The sequence below is a fragment of the Plecotus auritus genome (genome assembly GCF_963455305.1).
Source record: "Plecotus auritus genome assembly, chromosome: 4".
NCBI classification, from domain to species: Eukaryota; Metazoa; Chordata; class Mammalia; order Chiroptera; family Vespertilionidae; genus Plecotus; species Plecotus auritus.
The window spans coordinates 105,688,874-105,707,233 of NC_137775.1; the positions used below are offsets into that span (position 1 = coordinate 105,688,874).

General features: G+C 55.0%; 1 protein-coding gene across 9 annotated transcripts in view; it reads right to left on the reverse strand.

The window, feature by feature from the left end:
- The window catches only part of DYNC2I1 (dynein 2 intermediate chain 1), an 81,422-nt gene that overhangs the window by 13,150 nt on the left and 49,912 nt on the right, over positions 1-18,360 (reverse strand). For 3 of the 9 annotated variants that reach the window (XM_080664433.1, XM_080664432.1, XM_080664435.1), the window contains 9 exons: positions 17,588-17,750; positions 14,366-14,479; positions 14,215-14,276; positions 13,859-13,910; positions 12,647-12,707; positions 9,926-10,025; positions 9,602-9,733; positions 6,315-6,538; positions 3,264-3,673 (listed from right to left, as the gene is read on the reverse strand). In XM_080664433.1, coding sequence (XP_080520559.1) covers positions 3,499-3,673; positions 6,315-6,538; positions 9,602-9,733; positions 9,926-10,025; positions 12,647-12,707; positions 13,859-13,910; positions 14,215-14,276; positions 14,366-14,479; positions 17,588-17,750 — 1,083 coding nt within the window. In that variant the 3' untranslated portion in view covers positions 3,264-3,498. Of the gene's footprint in view, positions 1-3,263; positions 3,674-6,314; positions 6,539-9,601; positions 9,734-9,925; positions 10,026-12,646; positions 12,708-13,858; positions 13,911-14,214; positions 14,277-14,365; positions 14,480-17,587; positions 17,751-18,360 lie in introns of those variants that run through there. The other 6 variants (XR_013960394.1, XM_080664434.1, XR_013960395.1 and 3 more) reach the window with 4 other exon arrangements.

Genomic DNA, 18,360 nt, shown 5'->3' on the forward strand with positions numbered 1-18,360 from the left:
ACGAGGGGGCCCCACAGAGGAGGCCCCCACAGAGGAGGTGCCCATGAGGAGGCCCCACAGAGGAGGCCCCCACAGAGGAGGCCCCACAGAGGAGGTGCCCACGGAGGAGGCCCCACAGAGAAGGTGCCCATGGAGGAGGCCCCACAGAGGAGGCCCCACAGAGGAGGTGCCCACGAAGAGGCCACACAGAGGAGGCCCCCACGGAGGAGGTGCCCACGGAGGAGGTCCCACAGAGGAGGTGCCCACGGAGGAGGCCCCACAGAGGAGGTGCCCACGGAGGAGGTCCCACAGAGAAGGTGCCCACGGAGGAGGCCCCACAGAGGAGGTGCCCACGGAGGAGGTCCCACAGAGAAGGTGCCCACAGAGGAGGTCCCACAGAGGAGGTGCCCACAGAGGAGGCCCCCAAAGAGGAGGTGCCCATGGAGGAGGCCCCACAGATGAGGTGCCCACGGAGGAGGCCCCCAAAGAGGAGGTGCCCACGGAGGAGGCCCCACAGAGGAGGTGCCCATGGAGGAGGCCCCACAGATGAGGTGCCCACGGAGGAGGCCCCCAAAGAGGAGGTGCCCACGGAGGAGGCCCCACAGATGAGGTGCCCACGGAGGAGGCCCCCAAAGAGGAGGTGCCCACAGAGGAGGTGCCCACAGAGGAGGCCCCACAGAGGAGGCCCCACAGAGGAGGTGCCCACGGAGGAGGCCCCCAAAGAGGAGGTGCCCACGGAGGAGGCCCCACAGAGGAGGTGCCCACGGAGGAGGCCCCACAGAGGAGGTGCCCACGAGGAGGCCCCACAAAGGAGATGCCCACGGAGGAGGCCACACAGAGGAGGTGCCCATGAGGAGGCCTCCATGGGGCAGGCCCCCCATGAGGAGGTGCCCACGAGGAGACACTGGGGCCCGAGTCCTCAGGGGAACCTAGCTGTGGAGGAAGGAGGGCGGCAGAGGCGGGTGTGAGGCTGGATCGCCGAGGGCGGCTGCAGGGAACCTGCCATCAGTCCCCGTCTACACATGAACTTTCAGTCTTCAAAAGCCCATGAGCCTCAATGGGGGCCCTGGAGATGGTGACCTGAGCAGGACACATGCAGCCCAGGAAGGAGCAGGGTGCAGGAGCCTCAGCTGCAGAGGGAGAGCGGGCTCCCGGTGCCCCTGTTCCCTCGGAGCCCATGGGAAACTGTCCCTGCGGACTCTGGCAGCAGGAGGAAAAGTCCTCAGGGTGTGGGCCACTCGGAGGCGGCCGGGACCGGGCGGATTTGGAGTCCCCGGCAGATTTGGGGCAGCGTGCTGGCTGGGCCTCCAGCTTTCCTTGCCAGCCACTGTCCTATGTAGTAGCTGCCATGTTGACGAATTGCCTCTGTCCCTTGCTGGGGTCCCTGGCTGCCAGGACTGCCATCCAGGGACACATGCTGCTGCTCACGCTGTCGTCCTGCCACACGGGCCCAACCTGCAGGCTGACTCGTCCACCCAGGCCCCTCCGAGCTCCCATGTTTGCGCCGGAACATGCCTGGCCTAGAAACCTAGCCAGAGACTTCACTCACGTTTTGTTACCTCTGTGATAAAAAGCAAATAAATGTTCTGTCATTTTAGAAGATGAATTCAAGTTGATGAGCCTAGCAACATGGGCAAGCCATGCAATGGGGAGTCCCCCTGACCCGTGATGGGCCGGCTTAGTGCCCGGTGCGCTAAAGAATTAGGGGCACACAAATAAGTTCGGTACTATATAGGGAACCCCACGGCCCTGCAACAAAACCCAGCAACACAGTTCGGATGGATTATCCATGCTCCGTGTTTTCTAGGGGCTCCTGAGAGGACGCTCCGCAGAATCGCAGACCAAATCGCTGTGTGACTGGAAGGGAACGCACAGCCACCAAGCAGACACAGATGTGCCTCTGCGCTGGGCCCATGCCCCCGGGCTGGTGTCCTCATCCATGTGGCATGTGGCATTTTGTTTCCTGTTTCCTGTTTCATTTACTTTCTGAAGGAAGACGGCCTGTCACCAACCCCACGGAGGAGCACATGTCTACCGGGGTGAGGAGACCAGGGCTCACACCTGAAGGGCCTGAGGGTGAGGCAGGGCAGGGGTAATGGGCTAAATACAGAACCCGCACTCACGACTTCAAGTCTACATCCCAGCACATGGCTGTATGCCCCAAACGCACTTGCAATTTTAGTACAAAGTCTCCTCCTCAGCAGGATTTGGGAGCCTTGCTGGCCCCTGGACCCCACATAGCTCCCTCACTGGCCACGCCTCTGGCTGCACCCCTACCTGGCACCTCCCAGAAGGATGACTGCAACCACCTGCACCCTCGAGGGCTCCAGCCTTTTCTCAGAACCGAGCACACACTGGAGTTGCCAGAGGTGCCGCTCAGAGCAATCCCCGATGGCTGCCACTGTGGTCGGGGCAGGGCTTGGTGGCGTGCTGCAGCTAGCACCTCTGAGCAAGGTTAGGGCCCGGAGCCCAAGCATTTACCTCCCAGGAAAAATGAACCAAACAAAAGAACAGGGTGTGGAGCCACGTGGACAATACCCAAGACTTCATGGGCACAAACACAGGAGGTGCAAAGAGAGAGGGACGAATGTAATTCTAATTTACAGCAGAATCAAAAGTGAAACACCTACAACTCATGTCCACCTTTAAACAGCCCAGACCAGTCTGCGCAGGTTACAGCGAGAAAGAGCAGGGCTGACCCGCGGGCTCAAGGCACCTGCATGCACCTCTCCTGTCTGGAAGCGACTGTCCGTGAGCGTTATGGAGATGCGGGGTGGGAGCCGAGTCCAGCGCTGCTTAACAGAGACTGACTGAGCGTCCCCTGTGGGCCAGGCTCTGCAGCAGGTGCTCGGGCTCAGGGACCCACAGGCAGGGAGAGGCCTGCACCCTGATTAAGTTGCGTCTGCATGTTAGTTCATGCATGACTAAGGTGAGGCAGGGCAGGGGTAATGGAAACACATTACCTCATGGTGGACTATTTAAAATCCGGCAGTAGCCCAGCCGGCATGGCTCAGCGGCTGAGCGTGGACCTATGAACCAAGAGGTCATTATTCGATTCCCGGTCAGGGCACATGCCTGGGTTGCAGGCTCAATCCCCAGTGTGGGGTGTGCAAGAGGCAGCCGACCAATGATACTCTCTCATCTTGATGTTTCTATCTCTCTATCCCTCTCCCTTCCTCTCTGAAATCAATAAATATAAATAAATAAATAAAATATGGTAGTGAATGGATAATATTTTAAGGCTGTTCTAAAAATAAGCAGAAATAGTCTCAGAAAAGAGTGTACTGTGCATGACTGTATTTCCTTTGAAGTTCAGGACACACTACAAATGTTTCCACTCAAAAATGGTAATTTATTTACTGGGAATATAGCTGTGACATCCTGTAAAATGAATTATGTACAGAATACATGTGTTCTACTACACTCTACACACACACATGGGTGACAGGCCCCTCTGGACTGGTCCTTCACAGCCAGGTTCCCATCTGCTGTCCCTCAACGATGCCAGCTGCTCAACCCCTAAAGTGCTTTCTGCAGAAGCAGCCGCAGTCTCCTCTGCTCGTCCGCCATGGGGGTCGCCCACTTTCTCTTCAAGAACTGGACGTCCATGTGGCCAGAGGCTCTGGCCAGCACCAGGGCCAGGAAGCCGCCGCTGGTCCTCTCTGGCTCGCCCACGACCGCCATGGCCACCAGCCTGGAAGAGAGGCTGCGTGACTGCGAGGTTCATGGTCTGACACCCAGGGGAGTGAACGAGAGTCTAACCCAGCTGTGGGCAAACTACAGCCCGCGGGCCGGATCCGGCCCGTTCGGCTGTTCTATCCGGCCCGCGGAGCCAAAAGAGCGGAGGGTTCTCTTGCTCTCCCCTCCGCTCCTTTACTTTGAATTTATATTAGTTCACACAAACACTCCATCCATGCTTTTGTTCCGGCCCTCCAGTCCAGTTTAAGAACCCATTGTGGCCCTCGAGTCAAAAAGTTTGCCCACCCCTGGTCTAACCCCTGCCGTGAGTCAGAATGAAAGATCAGAACAGAAGCCAACACTGGGAAGTCTCTAGAATCCATTTTGAAAACTCCTGAACGAGAGGCCTGCTGCACCGTCACTGCTAAGGACGAAGGAATTGCTCACGGACAGGCAAACCCACAGCCCTGGGCCTGCAGGCAGCCCTGCCTGAGAAGGACCTGCCCGGAGAGAAGCCTGAAGCCCCCAGTAGCCCCATGTGCCCACGTCCTTCGCCGTCCCCATCTGTCCAGGTCTCAGAGACAGTCTGGTACTACTGCTGGGACCCAGGTCGGTAGCCACCGCATCACTGAGGGGCGGCACAGGGAGAATTCAGCCCTCCTGAGCCCACAAAGGAACAAATCTTGAAAAATTACAAATCTTGAGAATTTCCACCCCACTGAGCATGTTAAGACTGCTGCTTAGTTATTGCCACAAACTGGAAACTCTAGGAACGAAGCAGAAAGGGGCGGCAAGGGGACCAGGAGGAACTCGAGGGCAGCACAGCAGCCCCGCTGAACTCTGCAGACAGCGTTAGAACTGGTGCAGAAGCACCTTGGCATTCCCAGGCCGCTCGTTACTGCTTGTTAATCCTCACCCAAGGTCATGTTTCCAGTGATTTTTTTCTAGGGAGAGTGGGAGGGAGGGGGAAAAGAGTGAAAGGGAAAGAGAGAAACATTGATGTGAGAAAGACATCGATGGGTTGCCTCCTGCATGTGCCCCTGGGGGTGAGCCTGAAACCCAAGTACCTGCTCTTGACCAGGAATCGAATCCGAGACCCTCTGGTGCTCAGGCCACTGCTCCAACCACTGAAAACACTGGCCAGGGTTGTCAGGGCCAATTTAATATGCTTTGAAAAAACATTAAGATAAAATGTACTTCGGATCTGTGCGCCGAACAGAATCCAGGCGAAGAGGGCAGAAAACAAAGCAGCGTTGGGGTTGAGACCGGCCGCCCAGGCTGCAGTGCGCAGAGTTTATAATCACTTTAACTGAACTCTAACAGGGGCAAGTTCTTCCTTCCATCTACACTCCTGCCTTTAAAACTCTAGAGAAAAATAATTGGGCACTTTCTGTGAATATTATAACTTCTTTAACTTAAACACTGCTTGCTGCTAACCACCAAGGCAGGCGGTATCTGGGAGAATGTTCTAGATCACGTCTGCCTTTTCTCCACTCTCTTGGTCTGAGCTGTTCCCTGCTGAGCAGCTTCAGCCCAGATGACGGACTGACCACCATCCATGCAGGAGGTGGGGGGTTAGGGTTCGGGTCAGGCACAGTTGGCCCCAGCAATGGTGGGCCCGCCCGTCCCAAGACCCCATCTCCCAAGTCTCTGCCAGACGCACCCTCCTCAGCCAGACCTTCCTTCCTGCCCATTCAAAGTCCTGATTCCCTCTGGCGCACACCCGTGCCTCCTCGTTCTTCCCCATCCCACTGTGGAACCTGATTTATTTCTCACCCATCTGGCCCCACAAGGACGTGAGCCCACTCACTGGTCCACTGCATACCTGGTGCCAGGAGTGCAGTAGGTGCTCAATAAGTATTTGTTTTATTAAATAACTGACAAGCCTTTTGGAATAAACTACATGCATATTATGTGCTTAGAAGTGAATCACAGTCTGTATTTTGATTATGTGTTTTTTAAATAATTAGAATAAAGTATACCTAGTATTTTCCAGTTCTTATCACTGTGTCCCTAACACCCAGCAAACGATTCTGTTTCAATCACTCTCCAACTGGGTGTCCCGCCCTCCCCATGCTACTCAAGCCATCACAGTCAGGCAATTACCAACAAAAAATACAAAATCTCAGGGAAAAGGACAGAGGAGCAGACAAAGTGGGTCAGGAGAGAAGCCTTCACAGAAAAGGCTTTAGAAATAGCTCTAGTTTCCATGAATAAAACAAGACAGGGATTGCTGGAGGTCGACCATGACCATCTCCATGTCACTGGGTCCACTCAGAGGCCACACTGTGCCCCGCTCTGGGGCAGAGGAATGCATCCACGTGACAGGGTGTCAATGACTGACTCCCAGGTCATGGACTGGAGACACTAGATGGAGGGCTGCAAATGGTACATACGGAACCATGCGACCAGCGAGCTCACCAGCTTCTTCTTTTCTTTACTGAAGGACAATGATGAGGAAATAGTGCCGTGTGAATTCTTTAATCCATAGACTACTCTGGATTAAATTGAAATCAACATACCTTAAAGCGGTTTGTAAAATATTGCTTAAATTGATACTATAGAACATTCCTTAAACAACACAACCACATTCTAACGTCACAACCAGGGGCGCTCTGCAGGGACGACTAGTGGTCAGCACGGTCCCTCAGACCTACCTGTCTGGAGAGATGGGCTGCTTGGCTACGGGACCCAGGTCGCTTTTCAGGAGGTCCCAGATGTAGATACAGGAAGTGTCGTCCTGGACGAAAAACACCGCCGGCCGGGTCGGGGACCACTGCAGGCTGGTGATGGCGCGGCCCTCGATGCCGAGGCCCCACTGCATCACCGGCCACTCTGACGCCAGCTGGTGGAGCCTGATGCTCCCGTCGCAGCAGCCGGCCTGCGGGCGGGAGACCAGATCAGGGCTCTGCTTTCCTTTTAACCACGCTCCCGGCGGGAACGTTTTCAGAGCATCAGCATTTTTCAGTTTGTACAGCAAAAATGTCTTTTTGTTTTTGAATCATAAAATTCTAACATTAAATCTGTCCTAACAAACTACAAAGATAAGAATTCACCTGGGAGGTTCTGGGACATTTTGTACTCCTTCCCCTTCCCTAAGTGGCTAATAGGCAATGAACTCAGTGAATGCACAAGCAGGTGTTTATTTTTAGCAAAGTTGGATCTCGGTAATTGAAACATAGAGCATTAAGATTGGCTCCATGAAAATCAATAAGGCATCTTTAAAAAGATATACATACATTTGCACCAATGATATAGTGATATATCCCCTTGGGTTGAAATTTCCATAAAATAAAACATAGCTAGTTTAGTAAAAGACCAAATTTTTAGCTAAAAAGAGAAGCTTTTACTCTATATATTGAGTCCGTCCAAACCAAGGCAGAGGTACAGCCAGCATCCCACGAGGCTCAGTGCACTCAAGGGCTGACTCGTGGACATGCATCAGGGCGCCAGGGGCCAGGCTTCCCTGCTGGGGCCTGCGCGGGCGTGGCCTGGGGTCGGAGTGTCCTGTACAGCGAGCACTTCTCACTGCCCGGATCTTGGTTTCCACGTGTTTTTTCCTAACAGGAGCCAGGACTCCCTGGAGAAAGGGCTGACTCCAGGGGTTTACTTCACCAGAAAGCAAAAAAGTGCTCACAGAATGATGTCAGAGAGCAAAGAATCAGTTCCAAGGACCCCCCAGGGATGCTCTGAGCAGAACAGAGGCAGCAAATGGCTGTAAGCCACTGAGGAGAGTAAGGAGCCATGTCCCCACACTTACATAACACATACATGCCAACAAACATGCCTACATACACGACTAACATACATATTTACATTTACTCCTACATAGTAGAAAAGACAGACAGCAAACTAGTAAACATGGAATTAACAACAGGATGCAAAGCCACCATCTGAAATCACCCTGACAACAGATGCCAGCAAGGATCATGAATGGATGCAGGTAAGAATGTGAGGACACAGATGCAGAAGTGAGGGTACAGGTGAAGATGGATGCAGGAGAGGACCTGAGGGTGCAGGTGAGGAGGGTGCAGGTGTGGAGGGGCGCAGGTGAGGAGAGATGAGGTGGGTATGGGTGCAGGTGAGGATGGGTGCAGGTAAGGATGGGTGCAGGTGAGGACCTGAGGCTGCAGGATAGAATGGGTGCAGATGAGAAGGGTTGCAGGTGAGGAGGGATGAGGTGAGGATGGAGGCAGGTGAGGGGGGATGAGGTGGGGATGGGGGCAAGTGAGGACCTGAGGGTGCAGGTGGGGAGGGTGCAGGTGAGGAGGGTGCAGGTGGGGAGGGTACAGGTGGGGAGAGTGCAGGTGGGGAGGGTGCAGGTGAAGACCTGAGGGCGCAGGTGGGAGGGCGCAGGTGGGGAGGGTGCAGGTGAGGAGGGTGCAGGTGAGGAGGGTGCAGGTGGGGAGGGTGCAGGTGAAGACCTGAGGGTGCAGGTGAGGAGGGTGCAGGTGGGGAGGGTGCAGGTGGGGAGGGTGCAGGTGAGGACCTGAGGGCGCAGGTGGGGAGGGCGCAGGTGGGGAGGGTGCAGGTGAGGAGGGTGCAGGTGAGGAGGGTGCAGGTGGGGAGGGTGCAGGTGGGGAGGGTGCAGGTGGAGAGGGCACAGGTGGGGAGGGTGCAGGTGAGGAGGTTGCAGGTGGGGAGGGTGCAGGTGAGGACCTGAGGGCGCAGGTGGGGAGGGCGCAGGTTGGGAGGGTGCAGTGGGGAGGGCGCAGGTGAGGACCTGAGGGTGCAGGTGGGGAGGTGCAGGTGAGGACCTGAGGGTGCAGGTGGGGAGGGCGCAGGTGAGGGGGGATGAGGTGGAGATGGGTGCAGGTAAGGACCTGAGGGTGCAGGTGGGGAAGATAAAGGTGGGGTGGGCGCAGGTGGGGAGGGTGCAGGTAGGGAGGGCGCAGGTGGGGAGGGTGCAGGTGGGGAGGGTGCAGGTAGGGAGGGCACAGGTGGGGAGGGTGCAGGTGAGGGGGTATGAGGTGGGGATGGGTGCAGGTGAGGACTTGAGAGTGCAGGTAGGGAGGGCACAGGTGGAGAGGGTGCAGGTGAGGGGGTATGAGGTGGGGATGGGTGCAGGTGAGGACTTGAGGGTGCAGGTAGGGAGGGCACAGGTGGGGAGGGCACAGGTGGGGAGGGCGCAGGTGGGGAGGGTATGGTGGGGAGGGTGCAGGTGGGGAAGGCGCAGGTGGGGAGGGTGCAGGTGGGGAGGGTGCAGGTGGGGAGGTGATGAATGGTAGGAGCCTGGCAGAGCATCCCTTGTCCCCCCGGGGAATGTTCATTATCAGAAAGGGAAGACAGCGCCTCCTCAGTGCTGTTTCCACCTCACCCAGGCACATCAATGGGCGAAGATGCAAAACCTGAATCTAACTGTGAGGAAACATCACACACTCCAACTAAGGGCACCGTGTGCCTTTCAAAGACGTGAAGGCTGTTAGAGACTGAGGAGACGCACTAGCTGGTGAGATGCATGCCCAGGAGGTTGCTGCAGCCACACCCACAGGGCAGGTGGGCGCACAACACTGGCTTCCTGAGGAGGCGGTTCTGTGGCCACAAGAGCAACCCTCACTCAGCCCCTGAGGGTGGGAGTCCTGTCTGTGCCTCTGGGATGATTGCAGGACTAAGTGCACCTGCAGGAGAGGGCGGAGTGGGGAGGCAAGGGTGTGCCTGTGGGGCACCCAAGTGACAGGCAGACAGGGACCCCCTGCTGCTCCTGGAAGTTCTCTGTAACACAGAGACTAGGTCAGAATACAAAGTTTCAAGAAGGTCTACAGCAGCCATGTGATGACCTGCACAGCTGGGAGGGACTTTCAGGAAACCTCGTGGGGACACGTGCGGACACCCTGCCAGCCTGCGGGGACTGAGGCACAGTAAATGGTCGACGCTAAAAGCCGATCCGTCCCTGCAAGGGCTTTGCTGCCCAAATGGAACTGGCGCCTTAAACACAGATTCTCACCAAGAACGCCGGCTCTCCGAAGGGCGAGAAGTCAACCACGGTCACCTTCACCGGCCGCAAGCCACGCTGCTGGGGTTTGAAGGATTTGGGAAATACCCTCAGATCCTGCCTGGAGCCATGGCCTACAAAACCCTGGTAATAAAAACACAACAGTGACCAAAGCGAAGGGGTAAAGTAAGTACAAGGCAGGGGAAAGCTAGTCTTCTCGAACAACTTAAGCAACATTGTAAAAGCAAACAGTGAATCCATCTTTAGTGACGATATTTATCAAGCAACTCCAGGAAAGAAGAAGAGTTCCAGAATGAAGTTTAGAATATTCCTCACCATGTTGGTGCCGACAATAAAGTGATTAGGATCTGAAGGCAAAAATTTAACATTCAGTGTTTGCGCGGCTCCCCAGCATCCGTCGCCTTTGTGGGAAAGGCTGGAAGAGACAGCAGAGGTGAGCGAACGGCTGGAAATGGAGGACGATGCCGGCGCAGCACACGCGTCCCTGTCACACATGTCCTGTGACTGCTCCCGTTTCTGTTTCTGTGCTCTGGAGCATTTCCTCAGATACATCTCACATGCCATGCTACTTAACATTCACGTCCTTTCAATCTCACAGGTAAACCTCACTTCTAGAACTCTCTCAGATGGCGCCATTATCTCTGCATGCACACCCGCGGGCTATGCACAGGGTCTGTACTCTCTCCTTCCGCTGCACTGATCAGGCCTGTGATGCTGACGGCTCAGCTGCAGACCCGAGCATGGGGTTTCCAGTCTTCTCCTCCTCCATCTCCTGGACTGGGGCGGGCTTTCTGGGTTTCTCTCTCATGAAGGGACCAGGACCCCAGTGCTGTGCGGGGTCCAGCCCCACCTTCAAGCCTCAGGCAAGCCGGCAGCACACAGCCCGGGCATGGGTGGAGCCACAGCAGCAGTGGGGCCCAGCCTCCTACACACACACACACACACGCACATACACACATGCACATGCACACGCACACGGGCTGTCCCTGGTTCCAACCTCCACCCTGGACCTGGCACTGGCAGCCGTTCCTCTCATTTAAAGACTTGTGTGCACAGTTGTAACAGCAGAAACCGCTCTGCCAGAGCCAGAAGCAGCAATCTGGCCACTGCCCCTCTCACCCACACTCAGGACTGCAACTGTCACCTGTCACTCCCAGAGCAGAGCTGAGCCCTCCTGGATGCCCAGATCCTGCCTCCACTACACTCCTCATCTGTGTGGGACCTGGACCCCGAGCCAGGCACTGGCGAGGGCAGGGCCTCCCTCTCACCTCCTAGAACAATGGTTCTCAACCTTTCTAATGCCGCGACCCTTTAATACAGTTCCTCATGTGTGGTGACCCCCAACCATAAAAGTATTTTCGTTGCTACTTCATAACTGTAATTTTGCTACTGTTATGAATTGTAATGTTTTCCGATGGTCTTAGGTGACCCTGCTAGCGGTTCTCAACCTGTCGCGACCCACAGGTTGAGAACCGCTGCTGTAGAGCCTAAGACCATCAGAAAACACAGATATTTACATTACGATTCATAACAGTAGCAAAATTACAGTTAAGAAGTAGCAACGAAAATAATTTTATGGTTGGGGGTCACCACAACATGAGGAACTGTATTAAAGGGTCGCGGCATTAAAAAGGCTGAGAACCACTGTCCTAGAACCTTCACTGAAGGCACCCTCATCCCCACGGCGGCCGGCCGGCCCCAACCCTGACCTTCACACCGACCCCTGCCACAGCCCCGGCGTCTCCGCTCCAGTCCCCGCCTCTGCTCCACTTTCCTTCTAAGTCCCGAACAGCTCCCATTGCCATCAGGAATGGAGGACCGTGGGAACCCTCACACAGCACACACTGGCTCATCCTTCTCTGGCAGCAAGCCTCCTGGCCCCGCCCTGACTTTCTCGTGGCTTCATACCCCAGCCTCCATGTCCTGCTCCTGCTGGCCAGACGCTCCTGGTCCACCTCCCATCTCAGGGTCACCTCTCCGAGAAGTCACCATTCACCCCCCCCACCCCCCTGTCGCTCTGAGCTCCCACACGCATGTGCATGTCCCCATAGAGCGAGTCATGCATGTGCCATACCCACAGTGGACAAGGAGACATGCCGCCACCCAGGGTCACTCCCTCCTCAGACTCATGAGTTCAGGGACGAACAGGAGAGAGGGCACAGGACCTGGTAAGGACACTCTGGAACTCCCGGCCGGGGGCTGTCTGCATCTGTGCGACAGCTACCTGCTCCTCGCGGCCAGGTCTGTGCCTCTCCCCTTTGCAGGCTCAGGTCCTGGGGGACCCCCATGAATACCCCTCCCACTGAGCGCTATTCCTGTGACACAGGGAGCCCACCTCAGTAACCATGGGAACTATGTGTCTGCGTCCTTACAGGAGCCCGGGGTCCCTCCAGCCCAGGGGCCACCCGTGGGCACAAAAGACTGGGGTCTGCAACCAGCCCAGGCATCGCCTGGGGTTGGCTCCGAACGAGTTAGATGACTTCCTTAAACATAACGGAGTCCCTGTGTGCGTGCACAGGCACTGCAGGCGAGCTAGTCGCGAAGCTGCCCCTTCTGAACGCCCAGGTGTTCTGTCTGATGGCGAGGATCGGGCTGGCATCAGCATCTTTCATGGGAAACCTCATGCTGATAGGTGGCCCCTGACTGCAGCCAAGGGCAAGAGAAGATTTCTTCCAGAAATATATTAACATGGAACATAAATACTGCAAACGATATCTGTATGCTTAATAAGAACTTCTGGGTCATAATAAGTCATATGAGTAAAAACAGAAATCTAAACTTCTCAGTTAAACTTCCATGTCAATGTTTCCAGTCCTACTTAACTTCATGGTTGTATTAACACTGAATGAAAAATAGTCAAATAGCACCAATTTATAAGATGGACAACATTTTAACCAAAGAAAAGCAGTTGGCTCTCCGTTTGTGATGTGCCTTTACACTAACTCATGAATGACCAGGCATTCAGCCATCATCTATGTTGCCTCCCCGTGTGGGACACGGGCCTGTGCTGCGGGGCTGCCTCCCGGGGGCACTTACCTGTCGCTCAGCCGAGTCACAGAGCTGTGCACCAGCTTTATCCTCCCTCCAGGGATTAGCCCTAAAAGCAGGGAGACGAGGAACAGATGTGCCTCTGAGGACAAGCAACCCGGTCTCTGGAATCATGCTTCACTGCTGCACACCTGCGTCAGGGGACAGACCAGAAGGCAGGAAGCCCCCGGGTGCAGGTGCGGCTCCTGCAAGGCCCTCGGCGCTCAGCCAAGAAATCAGGGTCTACAGTCAGAGCCTTGGGAAAGGACTGGTGAGCACGGTCTGGAAGCCCTTGCCTTTCAGACCTGATCAGACAGAATCAGGCAGCACACTGAGCAGAAGACAAATGAATAAAAACCAGCACTCAGCGTCCCCCCGCGCTCCTCACAGCAGCACAGTGAGTGATGGGCCCTGCAGGGTGCTGCAGAGGCCTGGCGCACCCCCTCTGCGCCTCTGCCTCCTCCCAACCACTCGCACACCACGCCTTCCCTCAGCGTCATCATGGCCACAACCTGCCCCTCAGCCACGCAGTGGCTTTGCTTCCTGTCTATTCCCAATACCATCCTCCCATTTGTAATTACTGCAGCTTGAAACCCAAATTCTGGGCAAGGCACTGTCCTCAATGCGTCCATAAATAAACTCTACCCGCAGATGCAGCAAAGAGACTGCCAACGCTGCCGTCACAGGTGGGAGGCAGCGTCCCACTTTCCCAGGTGTCGCCTTCCCTGGGAAGCCAGCCAGGCCTGAGCGTGCCCTCGGCAGCACCTTCTCCCCTGAGCTACGTGAGCCCTCAGCCCGCACTCCCTGTCCACTCACCTGTTTCCTGGCACCTGGGACGGGACCAGGCTGCTCAGAGAACGCTCATCAGTGAAGGACTGGTTGCCACCACAGTGGGCACTCTCTGACCGGCCCCTAATCTAATGCATGGGACAGAGCTTGGAACCACCCAGCACTGGTCCCTGACGCACAACACAGGGAGCGGAGGGACACCGACCAGACATAAAGGGAACTCACTAGGCCTCGCTGCGAGCACTCAGCCGCACGTCCTTTCCTCACTGCAGCTGAGGTGCCCATTCAATGGCCGATAAGGTTATAAGATACATGACCTTAATGTTCATTTTACAGGTAGCCAACTACTTATTTTCAAAGTAGTTAATGCTATCTTTAATCTATTCGTTTCAGCAAACATTGATGGAAACTCATTTTTCATTTAATAGTTACCTAAGTCACTTATCGAGCCTGCAAGATCTGCCTTTGGTAATTCAACAACCACCTAAAAACAGAATATTGAGATGAGCATGAGCACATTTTACCATGAGAGAGCCATCTAGCACAGCACAGGTCTAACGGAGACACCAGCTGTAGCGGGTGCTAAAAGTGTAGCTGCTCCAGACAGAGCAGCCTCGCTTCAGAATAATCCCTGTGAAGCTCCAGCCCCTCCCGCCCTCGGCCCCTCCCTGACGTTGGGCCAGCACCTCAGAGCATCTGCACATCCTTTACCCTCGTCCCTGACAACCACACACTCTGCTCCCAAAACCTGGGAATGCAGGGGCGCAGTGCCCATGTGCTCCACTCACCCACACGTTGAGAACCCCACTCTCGTCCAAGGAAGCGATGTGGAATGACAAACCCGACATTTCTAACAGAGAGAGAGAGAGAGAAATGGCTCAGCGAGGAGCGTAGGCATCACCTGAGTTCAGGGTTCTTGGGCGGTGAAGGATCACGTACCTTCCTGGGCAGAAAAGGGCGAGAGGACAAAACTCTGTTTCTTGTGGCCAGATGCCGAGACAGGCTCGATGGCCCGCAGAGGGCTGCAGTGGTTCACAGGGGTGAGGACACCATCTGGGGAAGTGCAGGCGCCCAGGGAGCAGTAAGTTAGACATAGTGCCATCGGGTGGGGGAACACAGGTGCTTCTGGGACACATGCTCCCCATGGGGACCACGGCTGAGGTTCCACTGCCTTCCGCATGACCACGGAGCAGAGACCACAGCCCCCAGCCACCTGTGAGAGGAACGGGACGTCCCGTCTGCGGGTGGAGGGCCCCGGGACGCCCTTCCGGGGGGAAGGGGTCTCAAGGATGGATGGAGACCAGAGAGACAGCTCAGCTCCCAGGGCAGCCACCCGATGGGAGGGCTGGAGAGACGCAGCGCAGGGCCGCCTGGAGCCACTGCTTCGGGAGGGAGGGGCCACAGAGGCGGCCATGGAAGGGAGTCCGGGCAGACTCGCCCCAACCCCGTCAGACCCTGACACCTGTGCTAAGCCCCGGCCTACACAATGTCAAGGGGAAACAACCAAAGTCCACAAGGGCTCCTGTAAAAATGTAGGCAAAGCATTTCCACTGATGAAAATTCTCCCCTGGAAACAGGCAGGAAACAGAACCCCACACTCTATCCTGCCTCTCAACCCTGAAAAACATGTAAAGCAAACACACACAGACACGCCTGGAATCAGAAACTCATAATTTTTTTTAAAAAACCAGCAAGAAATGAAGCGAGAGTTGGGGCTGAGCTCAGGAAAGATGACGCATAAACGACAGGTCTGGAGCCGATGGGCAGGACGCAGGTGGTGCCAGGACACGGCTCGGGCTTCTACTGAGGTCCATGGGCCCCTCACTCCCCGAGCCCACTGAAGCCTCGTAGGTTTAGGGACAGGATGTGGTGGTGAACTCAGAGGTTAGTCAGTAACATGGGCAGCACATTGGAAAGGTATCTATTCCAACAGCATCAAACCCACGAGGAGCCTACAGACCAGGGGTGGGGATCCTTTTTCAGCCAAGGGCCATTTGGGTTTTATAACGTCATCTGTGGGCCATACAAAATTGTCAACTTAAAAATTAGCTGCTATATTGGGTCAAACATTTAATGCCTTGGCAGGGCTGGCCCAATGATTTTGCGGGCCTTATACGGCCCACAAGCCAAAGGTTCCCCACCCCTGCTACAGACTCACACATTCTCAATTTTAGAGATATCACCCCCAAAGGAGCAAAAATTGGTTGTTGGGAGACCAAAAAACAATACTTGCTCTTTTTATGTATAAAACACAGACACACATACAGTAAGATAAGCAAGCCATGCATGTGTGGTGCTGAAATTCCCTAGAGGGCTGGTCAGGAAAAGGAGTGTGAGAGAATGAGAAGATAAGCCCTGGCAGGAGGAAATACTTGTAAAGACACATCTGATGAAGGGCTGGTGCCCAGAATGTACAAAGAACCCTTACAACTCCGCAGTGAGAAAGCAATGAATCCGTTGTAAAATGTGTAACAGACCTGAATAGACGCGGCTCAGACAGAAAGCAAGAGAGCACCTGAGGCGCTCCACACCCCGTTTTCATCCGAGAGCCACCGTGAGAATGACAGTGGGAGGCTGAAACACTGATGGCTGCGCCGCCCAGTGCCGACACCCAGGGTGCCTGTGGGGAGGCAACGTGGTGTGAGTGTGTGGACCCAAGTTAGCCGACCAAGCGCCTGGTGTTTCCAGCAGAGGGAGCGGAACTGGGAACTCACAAGAGCACAAGGGAGCCACTGATACCTGCACAAGGGGAGACGCCAGACGCGAGGGTGCGTGCTCCTATGGCCCTCGGGCCTTACATCTGGACAAGTCAGACACAGAGACAGAGAACTGACCAGCGATGGTGGGAAAGGGAAGACGCAACACCCAATGTGGATGGGGGTGCGTCAGGGTGGGGGCAAGTGAGAGTGAAGACAATGGGGTGAGGTCCTGTGAGTGGACAGTCCTCGTCTCTGAGCAGCCAGGTGGAGGGTGAGGCGGCAGTGAACACAACGCCTGGGGAGCACTGGAATGAGCCCAGACACGAGCCTCTGCCAAGTGGTGGGGGGGCTGCTGGGTGACTGGTTGGTTTTGATTGTAGTTGTGTTTGTTTTCCTGTGGCTATGGTTGGTTGTTCGTGGTTGTGGGTGTTTGGCTATGGTTGCTTGTGGCTGTGTTGTTTGGTTATAGTTGATTGTGGCTGTAGCTGGTTAGCTGTGGTTGCTTGGCTGTGGTTTTTTGGTTGTGGTTGCATGGTTGTGGCTGTTTGTTTGTGGCCGTGTTGGTGGCTGTGTTGGTTGGTTGTGGCTGGTTGGTTGTGGCTGTGTTGGCTGGTTGTGGTTGTGTGGTTGTGGCTGTGTTGGCTGGTTTTGGTTGTGTGGTTGTGGCTGTGTTGGTTGGTTGTGGCTGTGGTTGGTTGTGGTTGTTTGGTTGTGGCTGTGTTGGTTGGTGGTGGTTGTGTGATTGTGTTGGTTGGTTGTGGCTCTGTTGGTTGGTGTTGGTTGGTAGTGGTGGCTGTGCTGATTGGCTGTGGTTGCTTTTCAGGGGTGGGCAAAATTTTTGACTCGAGGGCCACAATGGGTTCTTAAAATGGACCGGAGGGCCGGAACAAAAGCATGGATGGAGTGTTTGTGTGAACTAATATAAATTCAAAGTAAAGGAGCGGAGGGGAGAGCAAGAGAACCCTCCGCTCTTTCGGCTCCGCGGGCCGAATAGAACAGCTGAACGGGCCAGATCCGGCCCACGGGCCGTAGTTTGCCCACGGCTGCTTTATGTGGTCATGGTTATTATTGCAGTTATAGCTGCCTGGCATGAAGATTCTTGGGGTCCAACCAAGGATGCTGCAGGTCCTGTTGTTCCAGTTCCTCTTGTCCCCCCTGGTGGAGGTAACTAAGCCAGGAGCAGACATACCAACACGCCTTAAGCTAATTTAAAACTAGAAACATCATCTCACTAAAGATTTGGAATCCACACATTAACAAGAAAGACGTTATAATCTGCTGGCCAAGGGCTAACCATGCCTGAAGGCATTTTTGTTTCCCTTTTTGTCAAAGGCCTCTTTTGCTCATAGGTCAGACCACATCCTCTGGGGTAACCTGAACAATAAATGCCAAGACATTCAGACATTCCTGGAGTCCGTCATGCTCGTCTAGAGACGCCTAAAGGCAGGTGGGCCTCACTGACCAGTGGAAAACGTTGCTGTCCTGAATGTCCAAAAGCAGTCACTCAGTTTCACATAACGATGCATCCGAGAGTCTTCTCTCAGGTCCCACACGATGACCGAGCCATGCACGGTTCCAGCAAACAGCAGGAAGGCCTTGAAGGGGCTCAGGCAGCAACAGGTGACCTGGGAGGACAGAGAGCTCTGCTGCCACAGCGCCTGGGGCCTCCCCGAGAAGCCGTGTGACACAAAGCAGGACTGGGGCATGTCTGTGTCGGCTTTCTCAGTGTGCGCCAGGCCCCACTCAGCCCCATCAGCAAAGCCAACTTCTGTCTCTCCATTTATAGCCTGCATCACCAAAAGTTATCTTTAAGCCACAACACTGACACCAGTAAAAGTTATTGTTCTCTACAGTTTTGGTGGAATCAATGATTCTGAGGTCAAGGAGCATGTAAACAGGGTGAACTGCGTGGCCACCAGACCACGGCCTGTGAACCAGGGGCCAGGAAATGCATGAGACTACAGACTGGAATCTCAAGCAATTAAGAAACCTCTACCATGTCCAGGACCCAGACAGCACAAGCAACAAGTCCACTTTGAACCAGAGCCATGCCCAGGGACCGTGTGTCCACTCAGCCTGGAGCCCTGATACCCAATTCCCATGGACTAACAGGTGTGCTAACCAGGCTTCACACTGTGGGTTTCCTCTGAACTTACAATTTTTAGAGTCAAAACAGACCCGCCCATGTCCTGTCACAGCTGCACAGACAGCTGAAGGAGGCCGGGAGGAAAGAGA